The following is a 24,505-nucleotide window of genomic DNA, read 5'->3' as shown; positions in this document are numbered from 1 at the left end:
TGGGGAGGGGAAGGGGGAAAGAGAGCTGGGGAGTGAGGGACACAAATCATGAGAGACTACTGAATACTGAAAACGAACCGTGAACTGAAGGGGGAAGGGGAGGGAGGGAAGGGGGTGATGGTCATGGTGGGGGGCACTTGTGGGGAGAAGCACCGGGTATTATATGGAAACCAATTTGACAATAAACTGTTATTAAAAAAAAGAAAAGAAAGAAAGAAAGAAAGAAAAATTTAAAAAGCCAGAGCACACAGAGGCTTGAAGGCTGTGTTGAGGAGCCTGGGCTTTCTCTCAAGAGCACTAAGGAGCCACGGACAAAGGAGTTCAGAGCAAGCAAAGCACAGGGTCAGCCTTGTGCTTTAGAAAGACCTCTCTAGCCCCGCTGAAGAGGATGGGTTGAAGGGGGCAGGAATTAGGGCAGGAGAGGAGGTAGGAGGCAAGGACAGTGATGAAGTCGTAAGCAAGAACTCCTGTGTTAATTCCATCCAACAGGAGAACCGAACCTAGTACACACGAGCCATAGCTTGGGGGAGGGGGTGTCTCAAGGGCAAGGAGGAGTGAGACAGCCAGGGAGACATAACAGGCACAACGCCCTGTGGTGAGAGATGGAAATAAGCCCAGTGGAGCAGCTCAAGGATGAAGCTGAGAGGCTGGCAGAGGCCCTCTCAGGTCCCAGGATGGAGTGTGGTCTCCACAAGCAACGGAGGCATTAAAGAGGAGAAGGTGGCACCCAGGGTGACCCTGATGAATGCTGGTGGCACCCCTGGGGGGGCTGAGCCAAACCTCAGGAAGGGCCGAGCTCTCCGGAGCACTGCGGGTACGGCGGAAAGACGGCGCTCAGGAGGTCTTCTAGCCAGCCGCCCTGAGTGTTTCAAAGACGCCCCCCTTCCCGCTAACACCTGCTCTGCACCCCGAGGCCACCCCAAATGATACAGAGTGCTATGACCAAGAGACAGCCTCTGGTTTGTGCCAGCAATTAGGAACGACTGTTGTCCTGGGTATAATGGGCTCTCATCTCTCGGACTTCCAAGCCCCGACCTCACCAGGACGGCGGGGGCTGCTCCCTCCTGGGGAGGTCAAGGTCAGGTACTCACAATCTTTTCATAGTACTCCCGCCTCCGCTCTGCCCTCTTCTTGTAGTCAACCATCATGCCTCGAAGCTTCCGCTCATGCTTCCGAGCCTCGTGCCACATCTTGGTGAGGCTGGGCTGGGGGACTCGACCTGGGGGGAGGACAGCGGGGGGCGTTAGGGGGCCTTCGAAAACGAAAACCATCCGGGCAGACCCAAAGTCGCCTAACCAGTCGGGGCCGGAAGCGATTCTGAACCCCGGCTGCAGGCAGTGGGGGTGAGGCTGCAGTAGGGCGCGCCAGACGCTTGAAGCACATCCCTGACAACTCGGAGCCAACACCCTGGGCCGTCCTGAAACCCCCTCCAAGGCTGGCTCTGGAGCGAGCATCCCGAGTTCAGGGCGCTACAATCAGATATGAAAGGTTTTGGAATGTTGGGAGGGAGTCATTCACGTAAGGTCTGCTGGCCGACCCTGAACAGCTGGGGCCGCAGCTCCCGGGACTGGGAAGAGCAGAGACGGGGCTACCGTGGGGACGAGGCATGGCAGGAACGCGGGCGAGGAAGACTTACTGGCAACAGAGGAGGGGTGCAGGGGGCGGGACGGAGGGCAGGTGAAGGGCGTGGACCAAAGACGACAACGCTGGGGGGCGGAGGGGGGAGTTGGGGGGAAAGCGCTGTAAATAAAACCCAGAGCCGGGCTGAGATCTACACTAGGCATCTGAGGGGCGGGGGCGGGGGGGTGGTGAAAATCTGAGAGCGTGACGGAGGCGGAGCTGGCAGACCGGAGCGGGGTGGGCTAAGCCGAGGGGCAAGGCTTGGAGGCAGAGGCGGAGCCCAAGGGTTTGGACGCGGCTCGAGGACCCGGTTGGTGCCTCGGGGTTCGGGGTTCTGTTTCTGACAAGGGGGCGGGGCCTGTGGCGAGTTCTGGCCGGCCGCGGGGGCAGGGGCGAGGCCTGAGGCGCAGCAGGCCTGAGGGGGTGCGGGACCGGCAGCCCCCGGGACTGCGGCTGAACGGGGGCTTTACAGCACCCCGGGAAAAGACCGAGACGAGGGCGGCGCCGGGAGGACGCCCGCCCGAAAGCCAGGAGGTCGGGGCCCCCTGCCTGCACTCACCGGCTCGTCGCCGCCTCCCACCGCTGCGCTCGCGCGCGGCCCGCACCGGAAGCGGAAGTGGGAGGCCTCGCGCAGGGGAGGGACGGGACGTGGCGCAGCGCGCTTCCGCCGGCGCGAAGGACGGGCCCTGAAGGGGAGGGGCGGGGCCTGGAGGCTGGAGACGCGAGAGGCGGGGCCGAGGAGGAGGATTCGTGCGTGACTGCCCCAGGGGTGTTTCCCAAGCGGAGAAGAGACCGGACTCCCAAGGCTCAAAAACTCATCTTTATTGGGAAGACTCAAAACAAACAACCCGTAACCCGTCCCCCCCCCTACCTTCGGGCTTGGGGAAGGAGAGCTGAGGATCTGCACCCTTCTCCCATATGTACACTCCAGGATCCGCCTGGAGAAGGTGCCCCCCACGTGGGGGGCTGAGGCAGCTTTACAAGCTGGTGCGTGGGATCCAAGCCCCTTTTCCTCTCCGGACTCGGTTTTCTCATTTGTAGAATGGGCTCAGGGGAAACCGGTGCTACGGAGTTTCTCACCAGCGCTGAAGATGTCCCCATTCAAAAGGATGAGGAGGTCGGAAGACTGACCAAGGGTGGCCCAAGGGGATGGAGGTGCTGGACATCCAGGTTGGGTTTTCAGGGCCTCTTCTACCTATTTCCCTCCCACCCAGCGCCTCTCTCCTCCAGCACCTCAGGGCTACGTGGCCTCAGGCCCCGGGGACAAGAGCCCTCCCCCAAATCCGACCTCGCGGTACTGGTTGGGGAACATGTTACTGCCTACGAGACTGGCAGTGCCCCCGTCCCCGGGGCCTGGGGCCTGGTACGAGTCCAGCGTCATTGGCTCGGGGCCGGAAGGCTCTCCAACAGGGGGCCCTGCAGCCCCGTTGCCCGCGACAGCGCTGACGAGGGGCGGCGCCGGGGGCAACATGTCCAGCATGGTGAAGAGTGTGGGGGCTGCGGCGTCATCGTAGGCAAAGCTGTCGTCTAGGAGGTCCGGCCCACCTGGCGGCTCCAGGCCGGGTAGGGACACGGGGCCAGGGAAGAAGTCTGTGTCCGGCAGCAGGGCTGATGGCGGGAGGAACGGGCCTGCGGGGATGGAAAGAGGGAAGGAAGCAGGGTGGGCTTTAGGGTCAACTTCTGGCCAGGTTCTAATTCAAATGCCCTGATAGTGCTAAATGCATTATTACTGTGGCCTCCGTGAATCCCAGGGCGACCCTTGGGGTAGGGGCTATCCCCATTCTCCTTTAATAAGCAAAACGAGGCCACACAAGTCAGTCACACAAAGCTGGCGAGTTGTAGAATCAGGGTTCAAACGGGGCTCCTGCAGTGCTGGGGAGTTGTTCCAAAAAATAAGAAAGTTGAAGAGGTTCGAAAGCTCCTCCCCCTCCTCCAAATAGAGAGACAACTCAAAAAGCAAAATCCCCACACATGGGAGACCCAAATGAGAAATCACCAGTCCCCACATTGGAAGGTAAAATTATGTGTCATTATAGGAGAGTCTCTCTTTGCATCAAGACAAATGTTACCAGCAAAGGCATATAATGCCTATCTCAGAGAGAGACCCAGAACTACTGGGACTCTTATTTCGCAGCCTCCCTTACAGCTTACACATGGTCATGTGACTAAGTTCTCCTCAATGGATGTGGGCATGATGGCTGGAGCTGGGGCAGCCACCGTGGACCATGAGATGGAAACTGCGCATTGAAAATGGCAAGAGCTTGCTTGAGTCTCTGATGATCCAGCCTCCAAACCATCCCAGGACTGTTTACCTATGTGTATCTGAGAAAAGAAATAAAGTTCTACCTTCTCAAAGCCTCTGTTTATTTGGATTTTGCTGTAAGCTCAGCTAACCATGATCATAACAAATGCAGGTGCTGTTCCTGATTTCTGTCAAGTTCTTAAGATCTTTGCATGAACTCTGTGCCAGCCACAGTCCTAACTGTGTGACATGACCTCACTAAATTCTAAAAAGGACCTTAAGAGGTAGAGTTTCCATCCAACAGATGAGATCCAAAGAAGTCACACAGTCGCTAAATTCAGCCTCAGAATTCAAACTCCGTCTGATTCCAGAGGCCGTGTTCCTAATCATCATACTATCACGCCAGAGCAGCTTTGCCCCAGGGATGGGAGAGGGGGGCTCTAGGCACTGGGAAATTTGGGGGGGATGGAGGAGGCAGATGAATGGCAGGTGGCTAGTGAGAGGCTGGGATTGGTGGTTGCTATGGGCGGGGCTCTAGAGGCACTGGTTACCAGGTGCCCTGGGTAGAGGCAACCACAGGTGACACTTGAAACCTCTGGGGTGGGGCTGGCTGGAGTGGTCCAGGCTCAGCTGACCGAGTGGTTGGCGGTCGGCTGGGGGCTTGGGGTACTGGGGGCAGTATTCTTACAGCTGCTGGCCAGTGAGGGTGGAGGCTTCTGATGCCAGCCAGCCGGGGCTGCGGTTCACGGGAAGCGGAGGCTGGCATGTGAGTTGAGATGAAGGCAGGGGTTAGAACAGGCCAGAGGGTGGCTGGGCCAGAGAGGCTCTCAGTGAGGGGCTGACTTGCTCTGCCATCCACCCCCAGCTGCCCCTTCACATACAGATGGCCGCGCACAGCCCCCCGCCTCACCACAGACTAGGTGTGTGACCTCCGGTAAGAGGCTGCGTGTGCCTTTCTGGCAGGCTCCGTGCTGAGCGTGGAGCCTACTTGGGGTTCTCTCTCTCCCTCTCTCTCTGCCCCTCCCCCACTCGCTCTCGCTCTCTCAACATAAATAAATAAACCTTAAAAGATACACTAAAATCTAAAGGGCCAATGAGGTAGGTATGTGGTGAAACTTTTCGGAGGAGCCCCTCGCACTCTGAGAGGTTGAGCAACTTGGCGACAGTCACACAGCAAGTAAATGGCCCAGCTGAAATCAGAGCGTCCAGACTATGCTCAGAACTCTTATTCGTTCTACTTCGTGCCTAAGTGGTGAGTTACTGGCCTTGTGGGAGCTCTTCCAGGGGTGGGAACTGAAGAGATCAAAAGCACCCTCACCCTGCTTCAGAGAGCGGGGACCCGCCTGAGCTGTGACCCACCTGAGCCGTGGTTGGGCAGGAAGTGGTCCAGGAAGGCTGGCTTTTTCCTCCGCCGTTTGCTCTCGATGCCGTGGGGGTCTAAGGAAAGGCAGAGATGAGGACCTCTGGACCCTCACAGTCCCTCCTCCCCAGCCTGGGACTTAGCCTCCCCCTCCCGGGAACCTGGAGATGGGTGTGGAAAGGGGCAGAGGGACACACCGGAGCTGTTCAGCTCCCCAAGGACGTCCGGCATCCCCCGTTTCCGCTTCTTGTCCACTCCGTAGCTGTCTGTCCAGGAGATACCAGGGGCAACAGAATCCATCAATAATAAAGAATAATTACAGAGACCCTGTAGGAAGGCATTGAGCTATTCCAGTTCTTGGCCAACTAATGCAAATAGGTGTCCGCATCCTAATCAGAATGAAAAACCCAATCCACCTCTAGCCACACTGGCCTCTTTGTTGTTCCTGGAACATTCCAGGCATAATCCTGCCTCAGGACCTTTGCACTTGCTACTCTAGGGGCTTGAAACACTATTTCCCAATTCCCACCACTTCCCTCGAGAACCGCTCAGACATCCTCACGTCCTCAGCCATCCCCTTCTCCAGGAAGCCTTCTGTGATCCCCAAGCTTGGGTCAGATGCCCGCTCTGAGTGACCCGAGTCCCCTAAACAATTTCACAATCCCCACTAAAGGACTGTGACACTTATAAGGGCAAGGGTGAGGCTATCTTGATCACTGCTGTGTCCTGGCATCACCCGCTACAGGGTCAGGCATGCGCAGACATGGGAGATAAATCCCCTCCCCCAAATGCCATCAGATAGGCACTGTTAGTTCCATCTCCACAGGAGGCTAAGGTTCAGAGAGGCCAAGTTCACCAAACCAGGACGTGGTGGGCCCAGGAGTGGAACCCCAGTCTATGCAGTCCTGAGCCTGCATTCTACTTCTGCCTCTTCCCCTGGCCCCTCCAGCCTCTGGGCAGTGGGTCACCCTGGACTGCAGTGGTTACCGTGGTCCCGAGGCAGATACGTGAAGGGCAGAGGCTCACTGCAGACCCCGTCGGTGAGCCGCTGCAGGAAGACGTTCACGGTCACGGGCTCCACGATCTCCAGGTCCTCATAGGGCGGTGTCTTGAACACAATGGCGATCTGACGGTGCACGTCGGCCTGGGAGAAGTCTGCCCGGCCTTCCCAGGAGGCCCTGCTAAACACCACCGATATATCCTCTGGTGGGAAAGTGGGGACATCAGCTGAGCCAGGATACTGGCCCACTGGGCTCCCAGCCCATTCAGCCTCCCCCCAGATCAATGTTGATATTTTTAAAGATTTTTTTAAATTCCAGTTTTGGGGCGCCTGGGTGGCTCAGTTGGTTAAGCCTCCGACTTCGGCTCAGGTCAGATCTCACGTTCGTGGGTTCGAGCCCCGCATCAGGCTCTGTGCTGACAGCTAGCTCAGAGCCTGGAGCCTGCTTCCGGTTCTGTGTCTCCTCCTCTCTCTGCCCCTCCCCCTCTCATGCTCTGTCTCTCTCTGTATCAAAAATAAATAAAAAATTATTTTAAAAAAATTTAAAAAAATAAATTCCAGTTTTGGTTTTTTTAATGAGCTCCGTGCCCAATGCGGGGCTTGAACTCATGACCCTGAGACCAAGAGTCCCATGCTCTACCAGCTGAACCAGCCAGGTGCCTCCAATATTGATAGTCTCAAGAATAAAACTCATTATAGTGGCAGCTAACCTGTTGAGCACCTACTGTGTGCTAATCACTAAGTATTTTGTATATATATAAATTTAAAATATTTTTAATGTTTATTTATTTTTGAGAGAGAGATCAAGTATGAGCAGGGGAGGGGCAGAGAGAGAAGCAGACACAGAATCTGAAGCAGGCTCCAGGCTCTGAACTGTCAGCACAGAGTCCAATGTGGGGCTCGAACCCATGAACCGTGAAATCATGACCTGAACCGAAGCCGGACGCTTAACTGACTGAGCCCCCCAGGCGCCCCGGCTATGATTTATTACGGCAAGGAGAGAGTGTGCATCCTCAGTAAAGGGAAAAGATGCCTGGAGTCAAGCCCAGAGGAAACCAGTCACAAGCTTCCAAGAGTCCTCTCCCAGTGGAGTCACAGAGGACACACTAATTCCCCCCAGTAGCAAACTGGGACAACACATGTGAAATGCAGTCTATCAGGGAAGCTCACTGGAGACTCGGCACCCCGGGTTTGTTTTGGGGCTGGTTCCCTAGGCACCATCTGCCTGGCACATATCAAATTTCCAGACTCCCAGAGGCAAAGCAGGGGGTCAGCATGAACCACGCTGTCCATACACACAGCTGAAACACAGTGAGCCACTCTTACCGGTCAGGGAACGGCGGGAGTGGTCTCAAAACCCAAGTGTCCAAAAGCCAGACAAGGGTCAACCTTTTAAGTAGGCCTTTCAAAGGATAATAGTCTCAGATCGACTATGTTAATTTTTCTACACAGCCATTAAAAATTTTTTTTCATGTTTATTTTTGAGAGAGAGAGAGAGAGAGAGAGCACGAGTAGGGGAGGGATAGAGAGAGAGGAAGACACAGGATCCAAAGCAGGCTCCAGGCTCTGAGCTGTCAGCACAGAGCCCAACTCACAGCTCAAATGCATGGACTGAGAGATCATGACCTGAGCCAAGGTCAGATGCATAACCAACTGAGCCACCCAGGCTCCCAGAGCCACTTTAAATATGGGGAAACTGATGCTTGTAAGGGTAAGGAGACTTAGCCAAGATCACACAGCTGGTAGCAGAATAGTCAAGAGTCAGGAAGCTATTCTGCCTGCAATTTATTTTTCTTGTCTTATTGCATTGCTCATCACGCTAATTCCATCTACTGAGGTTTCTATATATCGGATGCACGCAGACTGCCTCTAAGTCACACACAATGCTATGCAAAAAAAGTACCTTTAGGAAGGAAGCAAAGGCACAGAGAGGTGAAGTCATCTGTCCAAGGTCACAATGCCAACAAGAGGCGGAGTCAAGATGGGAACCCAGGGGGGCTAGAGCTCTTCACCACGAGCTCCTAAGGGCCTAGCGGTGCTAACCTGATCTCTCTGGGCCTAGTTTCCTCACCTAAACAGAAGCAAAGTCAAAGTACCTACCTCACAGGGTTGGTAGGAGGATTAATTAAATCACGCCAAGTAAATGTGCTCAGTCTGCCTTAAGTATGATTGCTTTCATTAGCATTAGGCAAAGTATTAGCTTCAGAAGTTCTCAATAAATGCTAACTCTTTGCAGTGTAGTTCTTGGATAGCTGAGATCCTGTCTCATTCGAACACCAGCTCATTTTAGGGATGAGGAAATGGAGGCTGAGGGTGGTGAAGTCACCGGCCCAAGACCGGCCCGTGGAAGAACAACGGACCTGGACTTGATCTGCCTCTAGTTATGTGCGCACACCTGGAACAGTCTTCCTGCTCTGGTCCCCAGTCCCAGGGCCCTAACCATCTCCCTGCCATTCCTCGGATCTTGGCTCAAATATCACCTCCTCTGGGAAGCCCTCCATGGTGCCCAGACCATGTCTGGTCTTCTTGTTCAGTCTTAGTGGTCTTCTTCCGTCTCAGAATAACTCACATTTGGAATTTGTGTTCGTTTTCCTATCCCCCCACTGATCCTGGAGCGCTGTGAGAGCAGAGGCCGGGGCTGTCTCTGTCACTGCTGTGTCCCAACACTGCCAAGCACAAGGGCCCAGCACGGAGAGCCCGTCAATTGCCATTTGCCCATTCACTCAACATTTTATAAGAACATCCCAGGGGCGCCTGGGTGGCTCAGGTGGTTGAGCCTCCGGCTTCAGCTCAGGTCAGATCTCACGTTTGTGGGTTCGAGCCCCGCATCGGGCTCTGTGCTGACAGCTAGCTCAGAGCCTGGAGCCTGCTTCCGGTTCTGTGTCTCCTTCTCTCTCTGCCCCTCCCCCTCTCATGCTCTGTCTCTCTCTGTCTCAAAAATAAATAAAACGCTAAAAAAAAAGAAAAAAAAAAAGAACATCCTACTCTTGGGCTCGTACATAAAAACGTATACATAAAAGTTGGGCTGTTCGTAGCAACACCTCCTAATAGCCAAAAGGAGTGGGGAACTTGGGTAGCTCAGTTGAGAGTCTGACTCTTGATCGGCTCAGGATAGTGGGATCAAGCCCCATATCAGACTCTGCATTGCAGAGCCCACTTGGGATTTTCTCTTTCTCTCTCTGCCCCTTTCCTGCTCACGCCTTCTCAATCTCTCTCTCTCTGTTTAAAAAAATAAAAATAATTAAAGGGGCGCCTGGGTGGCTCAGTCAGCTGAGCATCCAACTCTTGATTTCAGCTCAGGTCACGATCCCAGCTTGTGGGATCAAGACCCGCATCAGGCTCTGTGCTGAGCATGGAGCCTGCTTAGGATTCTCTCTCTCCCCCGCTTCCCTCCCATGCTTGCACACGTGCTCTCATGCTCTCTCTCTAATGTGCACACGTTCTCTAAAAAAAACAGGGTAAGAAGTCTAGATTTACAAAAAAATAAACAAAATACTCAAGTGTTTAAAAAATAAAAAAGTGTTCAGGGGCCCCTGGGTGGCTCAGTTAGTTAAGCGTCTGGCTTCGGCTCAGGTCATGATCTCACGGTCTGTGGGTTTGAGCCCTGCATCAGGCTCTGTGCTGACAGCTCACAGAGCCTGGAGCCTGCTTCGGATTCTGTGCCTCCTTCTCTCTCTGACCTTCTCCTGCTCCCACTGTCTATGTCTCTCAAAAATAAATATAAACATTAAAAAAATTAAAAGAAAAATAAAAAAGTGTTTAATGAAAAAGAATAGCCAAAAGGTATTAACGACCCAAATGTCCAGCAACTTATAAATGGATAAACGACCTATCTATACAGGGGGGTGTCACTCAGTCACAAAAAGGAACAAAGCACTGATACTTACTACCACAGGGGTGAATCCTGCAAACATTAAGCTAAGTGAAAGAAGTCAGACATGAAAGGCCACATGCTGCATGATTCCACTTACGTGAAATGTCCAGAGAGGGAAATCTACCAAGATAAACTGATGAATGGTTGCCAGGGGTTAGGGGAGGGAAGAATGCGGAGTGACTGCTTATAAAATATAACAGAGCGTGACAATGTCTGGAACTAGATAGCGGTGGTGGCACCCCATTGTGACTCTACTAAATGCCACTGAATTGTACACTTCCAAACAGATTAAAAAGTTATTTTTTTAATTAAAAAATTCTTTTAAATTTATTTTTGAGAGACAGAGAGAGACAGCATGAGCAGGGGAGGGTCAGAAAGAGAGGGAGACACAGAATCCGAAGACAGGCTCCAGGCTCTGAGCTGTCAGCACAGAGCCCTATGCGGGGCTTGAACTCACAAACCGTGAGATCCTGACCTGAGCCGAAGCTGCATGCTTAACCGACTGAGTCACCCAGGAGCCCCCAAACTTTTTTAAAGAGTAAGAGGCACCTGGGTTGCTCAGTTGGCTAAGCGTCTGACTTTAGCTCAGGTCATCTGACAGTTCACGAGTTCCAGCCCCACGTTGGGCTCGCCGCTATCAGCGTGGAGCCAGCTTCGGATCCTCTGTCCCCTCTCTCTCTGCCCCGCCCCACCTTCGTGTGTGCTCTCTCAAAAATAAATAAACATTAAAAATTTTTTTTTAATTTTTAAAGAGTGAAACTGGTGGCCAAGTTTTTTCCTGAGAACTGCATATGTGCTTGACTCTGGACTGGACAGTTCTGGGGACGCAGCTGCTCACAGCAGCTGACAGCCCTAGGTCGTGCCCTATGTGGGGGAGACAGATGTTACCTAAGTAATCACACAACCTGAAAAAGGATTGAGAGGGAGCCCTGAGGCTGTGACGGGCTCTCCCACTCTGCTCCCTTCCTGCCCCAATGGCCTTGCTGGTCCTCCAACAATGAGACCTGCTACCACCCCAGGGCCTTTGCACTGGCTGTTCCCTCTGCTGAATCACTCTTCCCCAGAGAATCACACAGATCCCTCATGGGCCCCATGATATACCCTAAGAGTGGTCTTCCCTGACGCCACTGAGTAAAACTGCACCCACACCCTCTCCTTTCTCAGAATTGTTTTTCTCCCAACACTACGTTTTCCCCATCTTCCTGAAATTGATTAAACTCTCTGTCTCTATCTTTTTTTCTGTTTCCTCCCAGAAGAATGATTAGGAGCACAGACCACGTGGATTCATATCCGGTCTCTAGCTGCCTAGCTGTGTGACCTTGTGCAAGCTAGTTAACCCTTCTGTGCCTTCAGTTCCTCCTCTATTAAAGAGGGGTAAGGATTGGATCTACCTCAAGGAACTGTTAGGCAGTTAGATGATCTAGCAAGTGATGCATACAAAGTACTGGTAAGAGGGGCGCCTGCGTGGCTCAGTCAGTTAAGCGTCCGACTTTGGCTCAGGTCAGGATCTCGTGGTTCGTGGGTTCAAGCCCCACATAGGGCTCTGTGCTGACAGCTCAGAGCCTGGAGCCTGTTTCAGGTTCTGTGTCTCCCTCTCTCTTTACCCCTCCCCACTCACGTTCTGTCTCTCAAAAATAAACATTAAAAAATTAAAACAGGGGCGCCTGGGTGGCTCAGTCAGTTAAGCATCCGGCTTTGTCTCAGGTCATGATCTCACAGTTTGTGGGTTCGAGCCCCGCATTGGGCTCTGTGCTGACAGCTAGCTCAGAGCCTGGAGCCTGTTTCAGATTCTGTGTCTCCCTCTCTCTCGGAGCCTCCCCTGCTCATGCTGTCTCTCTCTGTCTCTCAAAAATAAATAAAAAAACAGAAAAAAAATTTTTTAAACAAAGCCAAACCCAAAATGCTTGTAAGAGAGCTTGGCATACAGTAAGAGCAGGATAAATATTAGCTCTTTATTACTGTTGGGGGTGATGTTATTTATAAGAGAGTCACATGATAGAAAATGCAAAGGATACAGAAAGGTCGCAGAGAGCAGGAGGGAGAGCTCTCCCTAACCAGGCCGGGCGGTGGGTGCCTATCTTTTTTTATGAAACCCTCTATTTGAAAAAGGGGTCTTGAACAGACATGGGGGCAGTGGGTCTCCCATTCTCCTCTTCCTGCAGCGCGATCACAGCCTCATGAAGGATTTATGCAACTCCAGGGTATTACTATCAGAGCCCATGGCCCCCCAGCGGCGCTCCTGGCACTGCCTGGGACCCCCCAGGGCCGGCCCTGCCTGGCGCCTCCCAGGGCTGGCACCGCCTGGCACCCGGCGTGAGCCACACACACGCCCCTCCATCACTGCATGAATGAGTGAGCAAGCGGCTCTGGGAGCAACCAAACCAGTTCATTGTTTCGGCCGGACTCCAAAACCAGGGTTCTGGATCCTGCGACTCGGCGGCCCGGGCCGGCCCACCAGCGCCTCCCCCCCGCCCCCCGGCTCCCTGGCCACCCCAGCGGACCCCACTCCGCCCCAGCAGGCAGGCGCTGGCCCGGGTCCCTCACCTTTCTGCACCTTGTCGCACAGCAGGTAGAGCTCCTCGCCACCTGTGCACGGCCCGCTCTCCTTGTTAATCCGGCAGATCCGCAGCTCTGACGTGTTCGTGGACTCTGGGACAGCGCGAGAGGAAGAGGGAGGGAAGCAGAGGTGAGAATGCGGTCACCAGGCCCTTTGGCAGGTACCCCGTGGGGGGCCCGCCCTGGGCCATGGAGAAGCCAGGGATCTGCTAGGAGCCTGTGGTCCACGGAAAAGACGATGCTCGGACCGAGGGGTCATGAGTCCTCCAGGCGGAGGCCCGGTGTCCCGCCAAAAGGGAGGCCGTGGGACCTCAGAGGAGAGTCGGCCGGGTCGGGGGTCAGAGACCATTCTTGGAGGAGGCGTAGTGGCCTGAAATCTGCAGCGGTCACCCTCGTTTAGCCTGACTAGCAGCAGTCCTGTTCCCCCTTCTGTTAACGGCCCCTCAGCGTGTCTTCACCATAACAGCCCCCGCACCCTTCGGTCAGGTGTGCACCTGTTTTATGGGGCTGAACCCACCCCTTAGCTCAGCCGAGATCACATGCCCCAAACCTGGCCAATTAAAGCACTGCCTCCGTCTGGCCATTGGTCCTAGAGGAGCCCATGACCAAAGCCAGGCCAATGAGTAAGCCCCAAGAATCCAACCAAAACCACTGGGGAAGAGAAGCTCTTCTTGGGCATAGGGGAGAGGCTCCAAGCCTCAGACCGCATACTGTCATTTTGCTCCCACAACCAGAGGGCTCTGACAAAAGTGACCCTAAGCTGGAGGAAGTAGAACCAAGAGTTGGAAAGTGACAGGTCCCTGATGATATCACTGAACACCTGGATGCAGCCAGACCTGAAGCACCTTACTACATCTGGAAGTTGTGAGTTAACAGCACAAATGTTCTTCGGCTCATTTGAGTTGGAATTCTATCACTTGCCCCCACAAAAGCCCTGACTGGATTAATATCCCTCCCATTTGGGGGCGCCTGGGTGGATCAGTCAGTTAAGTGACTGACTCTTGGTTTTGGCTCAGGTCACAATCTTCTGGTTTGTGAGATCGAGCCCTGCATCGGGCTCTGTGCTGACAGCATGGAGCCTGTTTGGGATTCTCTCTCTGCCCCTCCCTCTCTCTCTGTCAAAATAATTAAACTTAAAAAAAATCCCTCCTCATTTGATGCTTGTGGTAGTCCCAATAGGCTGCTAAAACCTAACAGCCACTCCCATTCTCCTCTTCCATATATCCCTCCATCGAGGATGGAAAACCTAAAAACTCCCTTTCCCAGACTCCCTTGCAACTGGGGGCAGTGATGAGACCAAGTTCTGGCCAATGAGACATAAGCAGAAGTCTACCAGAGTGGATTCCGGGGAATATACTATTTTCTGTATAAAAGAGAGAAGTATTATTACTCATGCTGCCCCTAGAACTGCCTTGTACAGTGGTTCAGGTTGTGCATTTTACAATACTAAGAGTCCTCATTTCCATAGGCTACCTAATAAATGCTGACCACCGCAGTTGGGCAGTGTACAGCCTGCACACCATACAGGGTGACACTGCGCACCATGCCGTGAACACAGACATGATACACATGATACCTGGAGCTGTGGCAGCCAGCTTGTGACCAAGGGAATCACAGAGCTGAACCAGCACCCTAATACTGCTGAGCAGCCGAATCAACATGAACAGACTTAATGAGACACACAAAAATAAAGAACAATGTGGGGCGCCTGGGGGGCTCAGTCAGCTGAGCATCCCACTTCGGCTCAGGTCATGATCTCACAGTTCGTGGGTTCAAGCCCCACGTCAGGCTCTGTGCGGACAGCTCACAGCCTGGAGCCTACTTCCGATTCTGGGTGTCCCTCTCTCTCTGCCCCTCCCCTGTCCATGATCTGTCTCTGTCTCTCAAAAATAAATAAATGTTAAAAAAATTTTTTTAAATAAATAAAAATAAAGAACAATGGTTCAAGCCATTGTACGTGGGGCTTGCCAGTACCTGTGGCCAACAGACACTAACACCCCACACTCACTTTTGTCATAGACAGGCTCAGACAGCACAGGGTCCATCCGGCGCATCTGTCCCTGCGGGTCCCTGTATGAGGCCTGGAAGCAAATCCTCACGACGTTCATGTCCACCTCTTGATGGTTCTTCAGGGACCCAGCTGTAGGAGAGAGGTGGGAGGGCTGAGGGAAGGGGGCGGAGACTCTGGGGGGGAGACGGTGGAGAGGGAAGGGAGGGGGGCTGGGGAGACGGTGGTTCCAGAGAAGGTGAGGTAAGGGGACGGGTGGCAGAGGGGACAAGGCGTTCAGGAGGACGGCGGCCAGCCTGGCTCCGGGGACTCACCGCTGTAGGGGTCGATGCCCAGCTGAATCTTCCGCTCGATGGCGGCTTCGATCTCCTTCTTCCTCACACACTGGATGCCCAGGTTGTTAAAGCTGAGTGGGAGCGGGGAGGAGGGGCGGGAGGGGGTGCTCGTGAAGAGGCAGCTAGAGGCCAAAGCCAGAGGGGGACTCTGACAGATGCTGCTTGGGGCTCGGGGACCCCAGCACCGGGGGGGGGGGGGCCTGGGGCTTAAACCTCTCAGGAGCCTTGGGGATTCTGGAGGGCACCTGAAAACGCACCTCATCGTCATGACATGGAAACACTGGCCAACCCCATTTATAGGAGGAACACTGCAAATTACAGGGGCCCCCGGGGGGCTCACTTGGTTGAGCCTCCGATTTCAGCTCAGGTCATGAGCTCACAGCTCCTGAGTTCGAGCCCCGCATCGGGCTCGCTGCTATCAGCCTGTCAGCGCAGAGCCCGGGCTTCCGATCTTCTGTCCCCCTCTCTGCCCCTCCCCTGCTTGCAGGGGGAGCATGCTACAAGGTGAAACTGATATGATGCCAATGTATTAAAAAACTCATCGACACAGCAAGGACCAAAACGTTGGATAAAGCTCTCCACCTGGGCGGCTCCATCCGTTAAGCCTCCGACTTCGGCTCAGGTCATGATCTCACATTCTTGGGTTTGAGCCCCGCGTCCAGCTCTGTGCTGACGGCTCGGAGCCTGGAGCCCGCTTCAGATTCTGTGTCTCCCTGTCTGTCTGCCCCTCCCCCTCTCATGCTCTTTCTCTGTCTCAAAAATAAATATAATATTAAAAAAACTTTTTTAAATTAAAAAAAAAAAGCAGGCACCTGTCAGGCTGGTGGGAATGTGGACCTGCTGTAACAATTTATCTATCAGAGGACAATACAGCAGTGTTCATTCCTGCCACAGAAATTTCCTGAGCACCTACTGTGTGCCAGCACTACTGCATTCTAGGTACTGGGGGGGACACCACCGGGAACAAGAGACACTATCCCTGCTCACATGTGATTTTTTTTTTTTTGCCCTTCAGTAAATTTATAAATCGCTCAAAGTACACCTGTGTGGACTTAGAGCCAGCAATTTCATTTCTAGGGATTGATCCTAGAAGAGAGATGACAGATGTGTAAAGTGAGGCGTCACAGCACAGTCAGTGACAGGACCAGCCTAAGCGTCCATGATCAGGGGATTTGCTCTATTAATTGTGTCCGTCTGTACATCAGAATTCTATGCAGCCAGGAAAAAGGACAGGGCAGCTCTAGATGCTTAGAGGACTGATCTCCAAGATGTACTAGAACATAAAAATGAGGTACAAATGGGGTGCCTGGGTGGCTCAGTCGGTTAAGAGTCCAACTTTGGCTCAGGTCAGGAATTTGCGATTCATGAGTTCAAGCCCCACGTCGGGCTCTGTGCTGACAGCTCGGAGCCTGGAGCCTGCTTCAGATTCGGTGTCTCCCTCTCTCTCTGCGCCTCCCCTGCTCACAATCTCTCTTTCTCTTTGTCAAAATAAATAAACATTAAAAAAAATTCTCAGGGCACCTGGGGGGCTCAGTCGGTTAAGCGTCCGGCTTCGGCTCAGGTCATGATCTCACAGTTCATGGGTTCGAGCCCCGCGTTGGGCTCTGTGCTAACAGCTCGGACCCTGGAGCCTGCTTCAGATTCTGTGTCTCCCTCTCTCTCTGCACCTCCCCTGCTCACAATCTCTCTCTCTCTTCCTCAAAATAAATAATCATTTAAAAAAATTCTCAGGACACCTGGGTGGCTCAGTCGGTTAAGTGTTCAACTTTGGCTCAGGTCATGAGGGAGTTAATTTGTCATTGTACAATGTTTTCGAGACTTTTAGTTTTTATTTATTATAAATTATAAAGGAAAAGATGGGGCGCCTGGGTGGCTCAGTCGGTTGAGCATCCGACTTCGGCTCAAGTCATGATCCCATGGTTCATGGGTTCAAGCCCCACATCGGGCTCTGTGCTGACAGCTAGCTCAGAGCCTGGAGCCTGCTTCAGATTCTGTGTCTCTTTCTCTCTCTGCCCCTCCCCTCTTTACACTTTGTCTCTCTCTGTCTTTCAAAAATAAAATGTAAAAAAAAATTTCATTAATAAATAAATAAATAAATTATAAAGAAAGAATGATCCTTGCAGTTAAGTCGGATCTGGGGTCACACCCCAGCTTTGCCATCGGCTACCTGGGCTCCTTCACCTCCCCGGGCCTCAGCTTCCACCTCTACAAAATGGGGGTAAATAGATTGTGCGTGAATGGGTGTGCGGCAGGGGGCCAGGCCTAGGTAAGCCCCTCCACACACCCCCAGGCCTGGCCTCAGTCTCCCCATCTAGGAAAGGCAATGGAGAGAATCTGGCCAAGCGGCCCCTTTTCCCGAGGTTTCTCTGGGCGATCTTCAGCCCCTCCAAATCCTGAGGTACAGGGTTAGGGGTCAGAGGTCAAGTACCTGTGCCGGGGGCTGACATGAGGCCGGAGCCTCACCCTGCAGACGCCGTCGGTGCAGTCTTTCCCCACGAGGCTGTGGGGGTGCACTCGGTGAGGCCAGTCCTTCCACACCAGGCAGGCGGTCACCTCCACCTCCCGGAGCCCTGCACAGTCCCGGAGCTGCGGGGAGACAGGTCCACTTTGGGGGCCCCAGCACAGACACCTGCTCTCCTGCACACTCCCGGGGGCCTCCTCTGGTAGCTCCCCAGCCTTCTCCCCGCCAGGATGATGGAAGGCGCTTTGCTTAAGTCCCCTCCCGGATCCGAAACCAAAGGCTTCCGCCCGGTGGCCTGGGGGCCTCATCACATGATGCCTGTCTGTCCCCCAGATTGGCCACTAGGAGTTTTAGAAATTTGGTTGCACACAGGGTCTCCAAGTGTGGCCCGCAGAGAACTTACAAATGACCAAGGGGAAAAAGCTCCTTCACAGGGGACCCCCCCCCCCCCCCGGGCACCATGTAAATCTGGTGATCCAGGTCAGTATCACCGGCACTGGGCCGCGATGACCTGGGCACCCTGACGGGGCACACAGGGAAGGTGCCACATCGCTGCTGTGACAGCCCTCCAGACGTCCGTCGCCTGAGGCTCATGGTGATTCCTTCAACGAGCCCAAATGGTAGGTCATCAGGTCAAAAAAAATCAGTGTTGTAAAAGACAATAAAAAACAGGCATCGGGGGCGCCTGGGTGGCTCAGTCGCTTGAGCGTCCGGCTTCGGCTCAGGTCATGATCTCACAGTTTGTGGGTTCGAGCCCCGTGTCGGGCTCTGTGCTGACAGCTCAGAGCCTGGAGCCTGCTTCGGATAATGTGTCTCCCTCTCTCTCTGACCCTCCTCTGCTTGCTCTGTCTCTCAAAAATAAATAAAAAAGATTTTTAAAAATCTAAAAAAAAAAAAAAGACGGGCTTCATATTTCGGTGATAATCGAACAAATGATACATATGGACCTGGCTGGGAAAATGACCCAGTGTACATGTCTGCGAAAAGGTACAGGGCTGCACACACAAGATTCGAGCAATTGTAACTTGATTTAAAAAAAAAAGAGGGGGTGCCTGGGGGGCTCAGGCTCAGTTGGTTGAGCGTCCAACTTCAGCTCCGGTCATGATCTCAGGGTTAATGGGTTCCACCCCCGTGTCAGGCTCTGTGCTGACAGCTCAGAACCTGGAGCTGGAGCCTGTCTTCAGATTCTGTGTCTCCCTCTCCCTCTCTGCCCCTCCCCCACTCGCACTCTGTCTGTCTCAAAAATAAACAAACAATAAACATTTTTAAAAATGAAAAAGTTTCATCCAAACTCATCAAAATGTATGCATTAAATATGTACAATTTTGTTTATATAAATTATACCTCAGGGCACCTGGGTGGCTCAGTCTGTTTTTTTTTTAATGTTTTATTTATTTTTGATACAGAGAGAGATGGAGCATGAGAGGGGAAGGGACAGAGAGAGAAGAAGACACAGAACTGGAAGCAGGCTCCAGGCTCTGAGCTAGCTGTCAGCACAGAGCCCGACGCGGGGCTCGAACCCACGAACATGAGATCTGACCTGAGCCGAAGTCGGAGGCTTAACCGACTGAGCCACCCAGGTGCCCTGGCTCAGTCTGTTAAGCGTCTGACTTCAGCTCAGGTCATCATCTCACAGTTCGTAAGTTTGAGCCCTGCATCGGGCTCTGTGCTGACAGTTCGGAGCCTGGAACCTGCTTCGGATTCTGTGTCTCCCTCCCTCCCTGACTCCCTCTCTCTCTTTCTCTGCCCCTCCCTGGCTCTCACTGTCTCTCTCTCAAAAATAAACATTAAAAATAAAATAAAATAAATTATACTTCAATAAAAAGATTTTTTAACTACCAAAAAAAAGACTAAAATAATTTTTGTTCCAATTTTGGAAAACTGAAAAAATTTGGTGCCTGCATTTAAAAAGCATGAAACATCATGCTATCCCGAATTTCCAGATTCTCTTTCAAGAAAACAGAACTTGAGGCAACTGGGGCTGGAATTCCTGTTCGGCGGCGACATGGCAGCAGCAGATAGAAACCGGCTCTTTAGGGGCACCTGGGTGGCTCAGTCGGTTGAGCATTGGACTTCAGCTCAGGTCATGATCTCACTTTCATGGGTTCGAGCCCCGCATAGGGCTCTGTGCTGACAGCTCAAAGCCTAGAGCCTGCTTCAGATTCTGTGTCTGCCTCTCTCCCTGCCCCTCACCGCTCATGCTCTGTGTCTCTGTTTCTCAATAATAAATAAATATAAAAAATTAAAAAAAAAAAAGAAACCAGCTCTTTAGACGGCGCTTCAACCCTCCTGGCTCTCCTGGGTCACCTGAAAGCCTGCTCTGGACTTCTAAAGCCCTTCCTGTAAGAGACCAGGGAAGAATGTGTCTCTGTGGGGGAGTACTGCCCTCTAGGGGGCATTTGGGGATACTGGGGGGCGACATGGGTTGACTCGGTTTGGGGACCCACAACAGACAGAAGTAGCCAGAGCCTGCCATGCCAGGGACAGTCCCGCACAAGTCCTGCAAGATTTCGATCATCCTGCCTACGTTCACATCGGCGACAAACCTGTTTGAAATGATCACAGCCAGAATCGAGCTGTTTTCCATATACAGTCCTTTTTCCTCATAACTTAAAAAATACTCTGAATTTGGGGGGGCACCTGAGTGGTTCAACTGATTGAGCATCCGACTTCGGCTCAGGTCATGATCTCGCGGTTTGGGAGTTCGAGCCCCGCATCAGGCTCTGTGCTGACGACTCAGAGCCTGGAGCCTGCTTCGGACTCTGGGTCTTTCTCTCTGTCCCTCCCCCGCTCATGCGCGGTCTCTTTCTCTTTCTCAAAAACAAACAAACATTAAAAAAAATTGCACCGAATTTTCAAGGACTGCGGCCACCATGTTAACTGAGGGAAGACTGGATTTTGTTTAGACGGGTGTGGGGGGTGTGGGGGGGGCTTGCCACTTTGTAGGATCCCATCACCAGCTGCAAAGATGGTGGCGTGCCATTTTAATTCACTAACTCCACCTGACTGGGTCAGGCTGCCTAAGGGCCCCTGCACTAATGAGGTCACAAGTGACTGCCACCTTCATTAGGATTCCCTGAGGCTGTGCCTGAGCATTTGCATATTGAAATGAAGGTTCTTATTAAGCTGCATTATTTTCCTTTTATTTCTCTTTCATGTTAAAAGTTGGGCGTTATGGATCTTGGGGGGATTATGAGGAGAGAGACGTAACATTGTACACAAGTTTCACTGAGTCAGATGGGATTAAACGCCATTCATTTAACCAGCTCAGATTCAGAAAAGCTCAGAGTCAACAGTCTTAGGACTCAGGAGAACCGCAGGGCTGAAAGCTTCTAAGATGTCGCAGGAGGCCTTGGAGTTAAGTCAGAACCCGCGGCACCAAATCCAGGCTCCGTCACTGGCCATCTGCATGATAAGCCTCTCTATTCTGCCTTTATCTATAAAATGGGTATTAGGAAGCACCTGGCACACAGGCATGCTTAGTAATTACTACGGTCCACTTGCTGTGTGCCTCTGAGCAAGTAACTTCCCCTCTCTGAGCCTCGGTTTCCTCCTCCGAAAGATGGGAATAAAAATCCAGAATCTGATTCAGAGCCAGGTGGTCCCCTGTTGTTGGATATTTACTGGTCTTTTTTTTTTTAATTTTTTAATTTTTATTTTTGAGAGAGAGACACACACACACACACAGTGTAAGTGGGGGAGGGTCAGAGAGAGAGAGAAGGAGACACAGAATCCGAAGCAGGCTCCAGGCTCTGAGCTGTCAGCACAGAACCCGATGTGGGGCTCGAACCCACAGACTGTGAGATCATGACCTGAGCCAAAGTTGGATGCTCAACCAACTGAGCCACCCAGGCGCCCCTTCAAGTTACTTTTAAACCTCCCTCTATAAATGTCCGTATATAGGGAGAGAAAGACAAAGCAAATACAGCAAAGGTCACATTCACTGCAATGTTCTTGTCTATCACATGTGGGTTTTTAACTTTTCAAAAGAAAGAGTCGAGACGTAAAGTTGAAAATAAAGTGCCCTGTCAATTGGAAACATAGACAACATCCTTAACGATAAATAGGGGGCTATAAAAATATCTCTCTATGCCCTGCACTTGCCCCATTCCTGAAAATCCAGCAATGGGATGTACGTTTCAGAGTAAACCATTCTTTCTACTAGAATGTTCTGCCCTGGATGCTGCTTTTGGCCACAATGCCTGGAGCCAAACCAAATAACAACTACCAAGCTGGGTGAAGGGAGCCTCCACTAGGGGAGCTTCAGCTCCGTTCAGAAGCTCCGGACTAACCTCCATTCACACAGCTAGTGAGATTCAAACCCACGTCTTTCTGACTCTCAAATCCAAATCTGTAACCACTATGTCGACTGCTTCCTGTAGGCAGGGGAAAGGAAAGGGTTGCTCTGCTAATCACCCAAATAAACCTATGGGTATAAATTCCCATTGAAGGAGAAGGGTAGGGAAGCAGGAGGCCTCATGTGAAGGCGGTCAGTGGGCTGTGGGCAAAGTCCTAGCGGCCGGAGGGTGGGCAGTGAGGAGGGACTGGTGGGAATGGGCGGCAGAGGTCAGAGAGTGGGAGCCTTAGCAGCTCAAGGAGGGGAGGCTTCCTCCTGGGGGCACTGGGGAGCCAAGAGAGGGTTCTGAGCGGGACAGAAGAGCAGACGTGCAGTTTAACAGGGCCCTTCTGGCTCCCTTGTCGGGGGAAATCTGGAGGACACTGCGAGCTGGTGGCCAGGGAGGAGGCTAGAGGCCACGCCGTAGCTTGGGCCGGAACCTGGGGCTCCTGGAGTGATTTGATCACAGCTCAGGTTCAATAAGCACTTGGACAAAGATCTAGAAGCACATGAGGGCTCTGCCCTGGGGAGACGCAAGAGACCATGCCGCTCAGACAGACACCAGTTGGGAGAAACAGTCATGGGCACAACCTCGGGGAGGGCAATTTGCCAATGTCTATCAGATTACCGTAGACCAACCAGCAAGTCCACTCCCGGGAGCTATTTGAGTGGCGTGAAGGAAATAACAGATGAACAGAGTCATTCTCTACAGCTTTGCTTATACTAGGAGATGGGAGACGACCCAGCTACCCAGGACCTGCGTGATACATTATCCCCCATCCATGCAACGGGGGACAGGGGTAGAGAGTGAGACGGCTTTAGGCAGGCTGAGGTTAGCTGAGCTCCAAGACATCTTCTTAAGCAAAAAGAACCCACTGTGCAGTTTATATCTATACTATGCTCCCTGCTATGCACAAAGTGGGGGGTGTACATACTATCTATATATTTGCCTGTATAATCATAAACTACTTCCGGAAGGATACACGAGACCTCGATAAGAATGGTTACCTCTTGGTGGGGGGGGGGGTACCTGGAGCCTCGGGGTAGGAGTGGCAGGTTTTTGTTTAATTTAATTTAATTTGTTAAATTAATATGAACCTTTACCTTTTTGAAAGTCTTAAGCCATATGATTTAAAACTTTAAAACAGGGGCGGCTGGGTGGCTCAGTCGGTTAAGCACTGGACGTGGGCTCTCCGGTCACGATCTCACGATTGGATTCCTGTGCCTGAGTCCGCAGGGGGAGAGTTCGAGCCCCGCCTCCGGTGAACCCAAGCCCCTCTTTGGATGAGCCCCATTTCAGGTGAGCTTTACTTCCCTCTCTCTCCCTCTCTGCCCCTTGTGGGATTCTTTCCTCTCTCTGCCCTTGGCTCACTTGCGCCCTCTGTCTCAAAAAAAAAAAAAAAGATTTTAAAAAGTAATAAAAATAAATCTTTAAAACAAAATAAAGATGCATGTAACAAACACAAATGTAGAATCTTATTTTTCCCTCTTTAAAAGAATTTTTAAAATATTTACATACTCTTGAGAGAGACTGAGAGTGAACTGGGGAGGAGCAGAGAGAGAAGGAGACACAGAATCTGATGCAGGCTGCAGGCTGTGAGCTGTCAGCACAGAACTTGATGCGAGGCTCAAACCCACAAGCCGTGAGATCATGACTTGAGCTGAAGTCCGCCCGCTCAACCCGTTGAGCCACCTAGGTGCCTTAGTACCTTCTCTGCTTAACACAAAAGGTAGTATAATCCATCCCCTACAAAGAATCTGTGACTTTTGCTGGGGTGTTTTATTCATATACCTTGGAGATGGTTTCACATCAGTATGGTAAGGGAGGGCTTCATTTAAAACTTGTTCTGTGTTAACTAACTGCATGTGTTTATATTTATTGGCACAGACACACAGACACATATACTTGTCATGGCTGCGTAGGATTCCAACGTGTAGACATTCACGCGATCATTTCCCCGTGCCTTGCTGATGAAGGCTGCAGTTTCCACTTCTTTACCCAAGGCTGCAAGGGATAACCTTGCACATGCCTCTTTTTGCCCAGAGGCTGGCATAAGGCTAAGCCTGTAAGTCCCGATGGATGGCAATGATCCTAACACCAGTATAGACGAGCAGTTCCTCTCTACAGAGCACACATCAAGTTGCAGGCCCTTGGCGTGTGTAATTAACCCATTCCCGCCTCCCCACCACCCCAGGTGGTTCCTTATTATTATTACCCCATTTTGTAGAGAAGGAAACTGAGGCACAGAGGGACTGAATAACCAGCCCGAGGCCGCACGGCTAGTAAAGGGCAGAACGGGGATTCATCCAAACTTGGCCACTGTCATTATTACGACCTCCCTTGTGGACCCGGAGGTGGCCCTGCCCTTGCACGCCCATGAGAATTTCCATCAACACTGCCCACTGCCAGGAAGGAGGCCCCGTTTGGAACCTCCTTTTGAATCTGGGACCAGGGGATACTCTGATCCGCTCCAACAACAGCGACGGCAGGGCGAGGAACCCCCGGAAAGCACGCGCGAAACCCACGGCCGCGAATCCCGGGGGCGGGGCGCCGCGAGACCCCAGCCCGGTCCCCGGTCCCCACCTCGATGGCGGGCAGCGTCTTGCTCGCCTCGGTGCTGCTCTCCCCGAGGATGCTGCCGGCCGAGCGGCCCTCGCACTCGTAGCGGAAGCGCATGCCGCGCTGCTTGGGCTGCTCCGTGATGACCAGGTG

The 24,505-nt window shown here is 52.5% G+C and overlaps 2 protein-coding genes across 5 annotated transcripts in view; both read right to left on the bottom strand.

The window, feature by feature from the left end:
* The window catches only part of CLASRP (CLK4 associating serine/arginine rich protein), a 24,043-nt gene extending 21,812 nt beyond the window's left edge, over positions 1 to 2,231 (bottom strand). For all 4 annotated transcript variants that reach the window (XR_003903552.1, XM_029924133.1, XM_029924134.1 and 1 more), the window contains exons 1-2: positions 2,180 to 2,231; positions 1,092 to 1,219 (exon numbers count right to left, since the gene is read on the bottom strand). Coding sequence is in view for 3 of the 4 variants with exons in the window: in XM_029924133.1 (XP_029779993.1) it covers positions 1,092 to 1,190 (99 nt within the window). In the remaining variant the exon portion in view is untranslated. The remainder of the gene's footprint in view (positions 1 to 1,091; positions 1,220 to 2,179) is intronic.
* Positions 2,232 to 2,424: 193 nt separating this feature from the next.
* The window catches only part of RELB (RELB proto-oncogene, NF-kB subunit), a 31,503-nt gene continuing 9,422 nt past the window's right edge, over positions 2,425 to 24,505 (bottom strand). The window contains 9 exon segments of the mRNA XM_029924312.1: positions 2,425 to 3,249; positions 5,222 to 5,299; positions 5,420 to 5,488; positions 6,210 to 6,425; positions 12,641 to 12,745; positions 14,661 to 14,792; positions 14,975 to 15,066; positions 17,424 to 17,581; positions 24,377 to 24,505. The exon segment at positions 24,377 to 24,505 is cut by the window's right edge and continues 100 nt beyond it. Coding sequence (XP_029780172.1) covers positions 2,861 to 3,249; positions 5,222 to 5,299; positions 5,420 to 5,488; positions 6,210 to 6,425; positions 12,641 to 12,745; positions 14,661 to 14,792; positions 14,975 to 15,066; positions 17,424 to 17,581; positions 24,377 to 24,505 — 1,368 coding nt within the window. The 3' untranslated portion in view covers positions 2,425 to 2,860.

This window comes from Suricata suricatta, chromosome 16 (genome assembly GCF_006229205.1).
Source record: "Suricata suricatta isolate VVHF042 chromosome 16, meerkat_22Aug2017_6uvM2_HiC, whole genome shotgun sequence".
NCBI lineage: Eukaryota > Metazoa > Chordata > Mammalia > Carnivora > Herpestidae > Suricata > Suricata suricatta.
The sequence above is the reverse complement of the archived record's forward strand: the minus strand, read 5'-3'. Positions and strand labels throughout refer to the sequence as shown.